Below are 9,875 nucleotides of genomic sequence, written 5' to 3' on the forward strand. Positions count from 1 at the left end.
CATGGGGTGGTGGGTGCTGGGGCTATGGGATGTGGGGTGCTGGTGGCATGGGATGGGGGATGCTGGGGCTATGGGATGTGGGGTGCTGGGTGCTGGTGGCATGGGGTGGTGGGTGCTGGGGCTATGGGGTGATGGACGCTGGCGTTATGGGGCTCAGCAGGGCATGGGGGGACTATGAGGGTCCACAAGCCCATGTGCCACCCCATGCCAGGAGCACCCTCCCCTGCTCCCATGCACCCCACCTTGCCAGGTCCCAAAGGGGGAACCCAGGTCCAGTCTCCTGAGGTCAGCCCTGGGAAGCCGGGGGGTGTCACAGTCTCCCCCCCACTGACCCACACTCACACTTAGGTGACGGCAAAGCCCTTCCTCTACCCACCACCGCCGGGGCCATGCCCCGAATGCAGCCGCAGCCCTGGGGCTCAGCACCCCTTCATCACCCAGACCAACTTCTAGGGGTCACCTCCACCCTGAGGACAGCCTGGTGACAGCCTGCACTGGGGAGGGGGACATGGACCCAGGCACCCAAACGGCCTGGTGCCATCCAGGTGCCTGGGTCCGTGTCCTGCCCCTCTCTGGACATCGGGGTCCACCTCCCCCCCAAACCATGACATTGGCGCATGGCAGGGGTTTCCCTATTTATTATTTTTAAATGTGTAAAAGAGCTCCCTGCTATGCTGGTTTTAGGGGCTGGGGAGGCTTGGGATGTACAGAGGGAGAAGAGGGAAAATTCAGGGGGGGCTCTGCACCATCCATGCGCCCCCAGCTGTGGGTGCACCCTGGCACTGCAGGGACTTTGCCAGGTGGGCATGTGAGCATGTGTCAGCCGGGGCCCTGACACCCTGTTCCTGTCCCCGTCCTTATCCCCATTCCCATCCCTCTCTCCATCCCTGTCCCTAACTCCATCCTGTCCTTATCCCCATTGCCATCTGATCCCATCCCTACCCCCATCCCCATCTCATGCCCACCCCCATCCCATCCTATTTCCATCCCTGCCCACATCCCCATCTCTGCCCCCTCCCATCCCATCCCCATCTTCATCACATTCTCATCTCCATCTCATTCCCACCCCAACTGATGCCCATCCCATCCCACTTCCAGCCCCAGCCCCATGCTCATCCTCATCCCTGTCCCCATCCCCATCCCATCCTATCTCCATCCCTGTCCCCATCCCATCTCTTCCCCTTCCCAAGAGATGGGCCCAGGCCAGCAGGACGTTGGGGTTTATTGAGTGGGGAGCGCAGCACTCCCTGGCACGGGGCCATCCCGGTGGCAGGTGTCCCCAGCCACTCACGCCGCTTGCTGGCCCCGGCACCGCTTGATCTTCTTCTTGAGGAGCAGCAGGTCCAAGTAGAGCAGGCGGCCCAGGACAGTGGAGGCACACAGCAGCCCCCCGTGCAGGGCCCCCGCCAGCCCGCAGCTGAACACGTCCTGCCCTGGGGATGAGCCACAGTGGGACACAGCCACCCCCAGGGGGGACACAGCCACCAGCATGGGGGACCCGGGCACCACCGTTGCCCTGCTTCAGGAGGACATCCCCTGCTTCAGGGAGCCCCTGGGAACACTGTCTGCAGCCTGGAGCTGGGCATGGGGACAGAGGGACAGGGGGACATGGGGACGTGGGTGCACAGGTCCCGTACCTGTCAGGTAGAGGTTCTTCACGGGTGTCTTGGCTCTCATGGCGGCCACCACAGCCGGGCTGAAGCGGCCGACTTCGTGCTCGGTCCCGTACATCTCCCCACGGGGGGCCGCCAGGTAGTGCTGGTTGGTGAGCGGTGACGCCGCCTCCACAAACTCCACCTGCCCGAGCAGGAGCCCGGGGCGGGGGGCCCGGGGCACGTTGGGGTGCACAGGGAATGCCAGAGTGCGTGGGGCACCCAGGGGTGCACGGGGCACACGCAGGGACACAGGTAGACCCATCCCACCAAACAACAGGTCCCACCACAACAAGTCCACGTCTCTCTGGTGGGTGCCCACCCCATGCAAAGGTCCTGGGGGCTGTGATGTCCCATGGCTTTGCAGGACACCCTGTCCCCACTGGGCACCCCAGCCCCAAAGGGTACCCTGTCCCCAACAAGCACATCCCTGCCTGGGCACTCCACCCCATAGGGCACCCAGTCTCCACTCTGCACCCCACGCCCCCTCTGCACTCATGCCCATGAGGCACCCCAACCCTGTGGGGCACCCTATTTCCATGGGACATCCCACACACACATCCCACCCACACAAGGGACCCTGTTCCCACAGGGCAGCCCAACCCCACAAGACACCCGGTCCCCACTGTGCATCTCTCCTGGTGGGGCACCCCAACCCCATGGGGCACCCGGGCACTCCATCCCTACAACCCCCCCATCCCTGCAGAACACCCTGTCCCCACCACACACCGTCCCTGCTGGGCACCCTGCATGGCAGGGGACACCGCGGGGACCCCCATCACCTTGTCACGGAGGTGGGGGAAGCGCTGCAGTGCCCGCTCCAGGAGGCGCTGGGCGATGGCCAGCTTGTACTGCTGGTAGTCAGGGCCCCGGTGCTTGGCGCGGGTCCCGGCCCACTCCTCGAACCACTCATACCGTGCCATGGTCAGGATCGTCATGCACGACCGGCCTATGAGGCAGGGGACACAACTGGTGACAATCCTCATCCCGTCACAGGGCACCCCGGTGCTGACGTCAGCCCGGGATGCGGTGGTGGCACAGAGTGGGGTGGGGCCCCCCACCCTGTACCTGGGTGCCGCTGCTCGTAGGTGGGGTCCTTGGCAGCAGGGAAGGTGATGAACATCATGGCCAGGTTTTCGGGGACATCGTCACGGCTCAGGGCAGCGTAGCGGGTCATCCTGCAGGCAGAGTGGGCAGCACCATGCACCCAATGTGCACCCCTGAGCACCCACACCACGTGCCGTGCGCCCACCCCAGGGTGCCTGGGGACCCCTTACATGGCGTCCAAGTCGTTGTGGGGGTAGATCCAGAAGTTGGTGGCAGGCAGGGCCAGCTCCGCCGCACTGCCCCGCAGCCCCACGAACACCAGGAAGGAGCCCATGCCGTGCCGCACCATGGCCAGGCGGGAGCGGACACCTGTGGGGACACGGGCTGGGATGCAGGAGGTGACACCCCATGCCTGCAGAGGGGATGCTGGGGACACAGCAATGCTGGGGACATGAGGGACATGAGGATGCTGGGGACCACTGGTGGTGCCAGGGACACAGGGATGTGGGGGACACCAGTGATGCTGGGGACACAGAGATGCTGAGGACGCTGAGGACATGAGGGACAGGGGGACACCAGTGATGGCAGGGATGCAGGGATGCTGGGGACACCAGGGATGCTTCGGACACCGGGGACACCAGGGACATGGGGATGCTGGTGACTCAGGGATGCTGGGGACACCAAGGACATGGGGATGCTGGTGACACAGGGACGCTGGGGACACTGGGATGCTGGGGATGCAGGGACGCTGGGGACACCAGGGACACGGGGATGCTGGGGATGCAGGGATGATGGGGACCGCAGGCATGTGGGACACGGTACCTGGGTGGCCGCGGAGCTGGGGGGGCAGCAGCTTGCCGAAGGTGTTGAAGATGCCGGCGTCGGAGATGACGAGGGGCGCGAAGATCTCCACCTCCTCCTCACTGGGCCCCTTCTGCACCACCACCCCTGGGAGGCGCGGGGGGTGAGGGGGGCGCAGGACACCACCCCCCCCTGTGCCCACCGCGTCCCCCCCCGATGGCAGGGGGCTGGGGTGGGAGTCAGCGCTCACCCACGGCGGTGCCAGCGGGGGAGACGAGGATGCGGGTGACAGGGGCGCGCACCAGCACGGCCCCCCCCCGCGCGCTCGATGAGGGGCACGGCGTGGAAGGCGATCTCGCTGGCCCCCCCCCGCGGGTACCAGGCCCCCCGCTGGTAGTGGTGCACCATCAGCACGTTCACCAGGAAGCTGGAGTCCTGCGGGGACGTGCCTGGGGACAGGGACGCTGGTGGGGCACAGGCCCCCCAACAGGGGGCAGCCCTCCCCTATCACGACTTGGCCTCCCCTGTCGTGACATGGCCCTCCTCATCAAGATAAAGCCCTCCCTGATCCTGACATGGCCCCCTCTATTGTGACACGGCCCTCCCCTATCTTAATGCTGCCCTCCCGTCACAACACATCCTCTGCTATCATGACACAGCCTTCCCCTATCATGACACAGCTCTCCCCTATTGCAACAGGGCCCTCCCGTATCACGACACAGCCTGCCCTATTGCAACACAGCCCTCCCCACTGCAACAGAGCCCACCTCTATCATGACGGTGCCATCCCCTCTCACGGTGTGGCCCTCCCCTATTGTGACTCAACCTCCCTTATTGCAATACAGCCTTCCTTCACCACCAGGCTGCCCTCCCTATCTCGGCAGCACCTCCCCTATCGCGACAGCCCCTTCCCTATCACAACGGCCCCCTGACCGTAGAAGAGGTAGCTGAACAGGGCACGCAGATCACGGTCGGCCGTCAGCCGGGCCACGGCCTCACTGTGGCTGGTGGCCGCCATGCGGAAGACGGGCGAGATCCAGTAGACAAGGCCGGTGCGGACCAGGAAGGCAGCCAGCCACCACGGCACCATCTTCAGCACCGCCAGCAGCGCCACGTGCCGCGAGGCCACCTGCACAGGGACCGGCCCCGTGTCACCCCCAGCCACTCCCATGGCCATGGCCACACCACTGCCGCCACCCCATCCTCGTGACTGTCACTGCTGTGACCCCAGAGCCACCCCTGTCCCCGGCACCCATCTTCACCAGGGCCACCACCCACGTCCCCACCATCCCCACTGCTCTACCCCACCACACCCAATGCCTGTGTCCCCACCATGACCATCACTTGTGTCCCCACCATGACCATCACTTTCATCCCCACCATGCCCGTCATCTGTATCCCCAATACCCCCAGTGCCCCCTCCCCACCACAACCATCACACAAAGCCCCACCACACCCCCACCCATCCCCACCAGGGCCACCACCCACGTCCCCACCATCCCCACTGCTTTACCCCATCACACCCAATGCCTGTGTCCCCACCATGACCATCACTTGTGTCCCCACCATGACCATCACTTTCATCCCCACCATGCCCGTCATCTGTATCCCCAATACCCCCAGTGCCCCCTCCCCACCACAACCATCACACAAAGCCCCACCACACCCCCACCCATCCCCACCAGGGCCACCACCCATGTCCCCACCATCCCCACTGCTTTACCCCACCACACCCAATGTCTGTGTCCCCACCATGACCATCACTTGTGTCCCCACCATGACCATCACTTTCATCCCCACCATGCCCGTCATCTGTATCCCCAATACCCCCAGTGCCCCCTCCCCACCACAACCATCACACAAAGCCCCACCACACCCCCACCCATCCCCACCAGGGCCACCACCCATGTCCCCACCATCCCCACTGCTTTACCCCATCACACCCAATGCCTGTGTCCCCACCATGACCATCACTCGTGTCCCCACCATGACCATCACTTTCATCCGCACCATGCCCGTCATCTGTATCCCCAATACCCCCAGTGCCCCCTCCCCACCACAACCATCACACAAAGCCCCACCACACCCCCGCCCATCCCCACCAGGGCCACCACCCATGTCCCCACCATCCCCACTGCTTTACCCCACCACGCCCAATGCCTGTGTCCCCACCATGACCATCACTTTTATCCCTACCATGCCCGTCATCTCTGTCCCCACCATGACCACCACTTTTGTCCCTACCATGCCCGTCACCAGTGTCCCCACTATAATGATCACTTTTGTCGCTACCAGGACCATAACCTGTGTCCCCAACATCCCCAGTGCCCCCTCCCCCCCACGACCATCAGACACGGCCCTACCCAGACCCACCAGTGCCACCACCCCCACACCCAAGCTGGAGGCAGCACTGCACCCTGGGGACATGCCACCACCCACGGGAGGGTCCCTGTGGGGACACCCACCTTGGAGAGCCGCATGAACTCCCTGATGGCCGCCTTCTCAGCGGGGAACTGCTCCTCCAGGGCGGTGGCGAAGGCGGCCTTGCCGGCGCGAAGCTGGTAGCGCCGGGGGCCCAGGCACACCTCGTCGTAGGGGTCTGGCAGGCGCTGCCAGCACAGCTGCCCGTCTGTCAGCTGGTCCAGCGCCACGCGCAGCATGCTGCCCTCGTGCATCTGCCCCACGTAGTGGATGCCTGTGGGCCCTACAGGTCAGCAGCCCAGGGGCTGGGCACCAGGGGCCCGCGGGGGAATCAAGTGTTTATCATTTTCCGGGTGCGGGTCACCTCCAGGGGCGGTGGCATGGCTGGGGCAGCGGGCACAGCACGCACACTGCATGCATGCACTGCACACAGAGCAAGCACACGCGCGCTGCATGCAAACAGCACATGAGTTGCCTGCGCAGCTGCACATGCGCAAGCAAACTGCGCACGCACTGCACGTGCACTACAGGCTGCATGCACACACGCTGCCACAGCAAAAACACGCACTGTGAACAGCGCGCTCACTGCACCAACACTGCAAGTGCTGCCTGCGCACACACTGCTTGCAAGCAGTGCATGCGTGCATGCTGCATGCAAAAAGTGCATGCACTGCAAAAACACTGCAGACACTGCATGCACACGCTACCATACCTACTCAGTGGACACTGAACAGGGACAGGCACTGCATGCACGTGCACATGGGGCATGCAGCACATGCCAGCAACCGCACTGACTGAATGTGCAAGCAGGGCACACCGCATGCACTGCACTGCACACCCACTGCAAACACACCCACCCTGTTGCACAGGGATACATGCAGTGGTGCAACCAGCCTGCAGACACACAGCAGGGGGGTAAGCAGCAGCCACGCTGCATGCACACACTGAGCTACACCCCCATCGTGCCTGCAAACACCCGCAAACTGCCTGCACATGCCTGCACATACCTGCACACTGCCTGTATGCACAGGCACAGGCTGCCTGCACACCCAGGGGCACACACACACACACACGCTGCCTGCACGCCCAGGGACACACACACACACACACGCTGCCTGCACGCCCAGGGACACACACGCTGCCTGCACGCCCAGGGCACACACACACACGCACACTGCCTGCACGCCCAGGGCACACACACACACACGCGCTGCCTGCACGCCCAGGGACACACACACTGCCTGCATGCCCAGGGCACACACACACACACACGCTGCCTGCACGCCCAGGGCACACACACACCCACACGCTGCCTGCACGCCCAGGGACACACACACACACACACGCTGCCTGCACGCCCAGGGCACACACACACACACACGCTGCCTGCACGCCCAGGGCACACACACACACACACGCTGCCTGCACGCCCAGGGACACACACACACACACACGCTGCCTGCACGCCCAGGGCACACACACACACACACGCTGCCTGCACGCCCAGGCACACGCACACTGCCTGCACGCTCAGGCACAGGCAGCCAGTGCTGAGGAGGGGCAGCCGGGGGGTCCTTACCCACATCGAACTCGCTGCCCTGCTCCTGGAAGGTGTGGCAGCACCCGCCGGCCTGGTCATGCTGCTCCAGCACCAGCACCCGCTTGCCCACCTTGGCCAGCGTGCCCGCTGCTGCCAGCCCGCCTATGCCGCTGCCAATGACCACGGCGTCCAGCTCCGGCGGCACCCGGTGGGCGCTGAACCCTGCACACACACGTGTGCCTGAGCCCCCCCCCCGGCACCACACGAGGGCACACAGGTGGGCAGCGCAGGCGGGAAGGATGGCCAGCACCCAGCACCCAACACCCAGCACTCACCCCGCTTCAGCACCTTGTCACGGGCGCGTGGCTCCGTCACCAGTGGCCGGGGCGGGCCCGGGGGGGGCCAGGTGAAGGGGTTGCCAGCTGGGGCCAGGAGCCGGTGGGCCACCAACCCCAGTGCCAGCGTGCCCAGAGCCAGCAGCAGCAGCAGCGTGGCCCACATGGCTGCCACCATGCAAAGCACCTTATAGACACCGCACTGTATAGCCCTGGTGCCTTACAGCTTATAGCCCCGGCAGCTTATAGACAGAGGAGATTACAGACACGCCACCTTACAGACACGGAAGCTTATAGCCACCGCAGCTTAAAGCCACAGGAGCTTATAGCCACAGCACCTTATAGGCATGGCACCCTATGGCCACGGCACCCTATAGCCATGACAGTGTTATGGCCACAGCACCCTATGGCCATGACACCCTATGGCCACGGCAGCTCACAGCTGAGGGGTGCACAGAACAGGGTCTGCTGGGTGTGCGCACGTGCGTGCATGAGGTGGAGAGGTGTGTGGCACGGGTGTGTGCTGGTATGCTGGGTGATGCACGCTCACACACACACGTGCATGCAGGTGTGCAACTGTGCAAATGCATGCACAGCCACACTTGTGCAAGGAAGCACATGCACACCTACACACCTGCGCAAGCAAACTGTACACACACTCCAACACATGCACACCCATACACCTTACATGTCTGTGCAAACACACTGGCACACCCATACACACACACCCCTGTACAAACACACCCTTACCCACACCCCCTTGCTCCCCCCCCCCCGCGTGCACACCCCCACCCCCCCAGCTGCGGTGCCTGCAGCTCTGCTGACCTCTCCCGGCAGCACCAAGTAGGGCCTGTGTGTGCAATGTCACACGCACACACACAATTACACCTCAACACACACAACCCCCCCCACCGACCCCAAACACCTCAACCCACCCCCCCAGCACCCACACCCACCAAACCCCAAATACAGCCACGTGTGCGCACACACACATGTGCACACACGCACACACGCACACACACTCGCACCCCAGCCCCCAGCCCCACAAACACCCCCCAAGCACCAACCTGGTGCAAACCCCTGATTTGCAGAAACAAAACCCATCAGCACCAGGTGGGAGAGAGCCAGGGTGGGGCAGTGGTGACACGGTGACACCATGTGCCCCCCCCAGGGGTGCCCCACACCCAGCTGGATTCAGCTGCAAGGGACAAACCCGACACTTTTCTTTCCTTTAATAAAAGTCACAGCAAAGTACCAAAAAGGAGCCACCTGGGGACTGGGATAGGGGGTGGCGGGGGGGGTGGCGGGGGGAAGGGGAACACACACCCCGCTGGCACACACCTGTATGTGTGTGTGCTGCACTCTGTGTCCCCGTCCCTCGGGGTTACCCCCTGGCAGGACCCCCCCCCAGGCACCCCCAGCAAGTCCCCAGCTGCAGCACCTCCCAGGTTAACTACAGGGTTAATTAAGGATTAATTATAGGCTGGAACCCACACCGGCTGGCGGTCGGGGGCGGGGGGGGTTATTGCTACTTGGGAAGGGGTGGGGGGGTCAAAAGGGACAGAAAGGGACCCCCATCCCGGTCAGGGTGAAAGGGGGCTGCTGGGAGGGGGTGCAGCAAGGCAGGGGCTTGGGGCCACAGCAGCTCATGTGGCTTCAGCTGGTGTGACCCCCCCACCCCCTGCCCTGGGGGTCCTGACCCACACGCTGCCCTGGGATGGGGCGTGCTTCCCCATGGGGAAACTGAGCCGCAGGGCTACGAGGGGCCAGAGCCACACAACGGTGGTGACCCCCGCAATGTCCCTGTGCCCCCCAGCTCGCAGCACCTCCGGCTGGGGGGGGGGGGGGGGGCACAGTCCCCGGGGGTAACACAGGGAGGGGGTGAGGTTTTGGCAGTGAGTTAGCTGTGTGGGTGCTGGGCACAGTGGAGGGGGGTCTGTCCCCCAGAGTGACCCCGCTGGCCTGTTCTTCCCCCCCATGAATGTGGGGCTAAGTAGGAGGGAGACAGGAGCCTGGCTTGAGTGGCGGGGGCACTGCGCAGCCAGCCAGCCCCCCTCCCCCCCCCAGCCAGCCAGCCCC

At 64.3% G+C, this 9,875-nt stretch overlaps 1 protein-coding gene across 1 annotated transcript; it reads right to left on the minus strand.

Moving 5' to 3' along the window:
- Nucleotides 1–1,178: 1,178 nt before the first annotated feature.
- On the minus strand, nucleotides 1,179–8,035 carry LOC121099182 (all-trans-retinol 13,14-reductase-like). The gene is given in 12 exon segments (XM_040617815.1): nucleotides 1,179–1,433; nucleotides 1,638–1,797; nucleotides 2,435–2,601; nucleotides 2,721–2,830; nucleotides 2,930–3,068; nucleotides 3,522–3,647; nucleotides 3,751–3,817; nucleotides 3,819–3,949; nucleotides 4,434–4,629; nucleotides 5,966–6,195; nucleotides 7,501–7,683; nucleotides 7,797–8,035. Coding segments are annotated over 12 exon segments (1,833 nt in total). The 5' UTR covers nucleotides 7,975–8,035; the 3' UTR covers nucleotides 1,179–1,287.
- Nucleotides 8,036–9,875: the final 1,840 nt, after the last annotated feature.

This window comes from Falco naumanni, chromosome 18 (assembly GCF_017639655.2).
Source record: "Falco naumanni isolate bFalNau1 chromosome 18, bFalNau1.pat, whole genome shotgun sequence".
Taxonomy (NCBI): Eukaryota; Metazoa; Chordata; class Aves; order Falconiformes; family Falconidae; genus Falco; species Falco naumanni.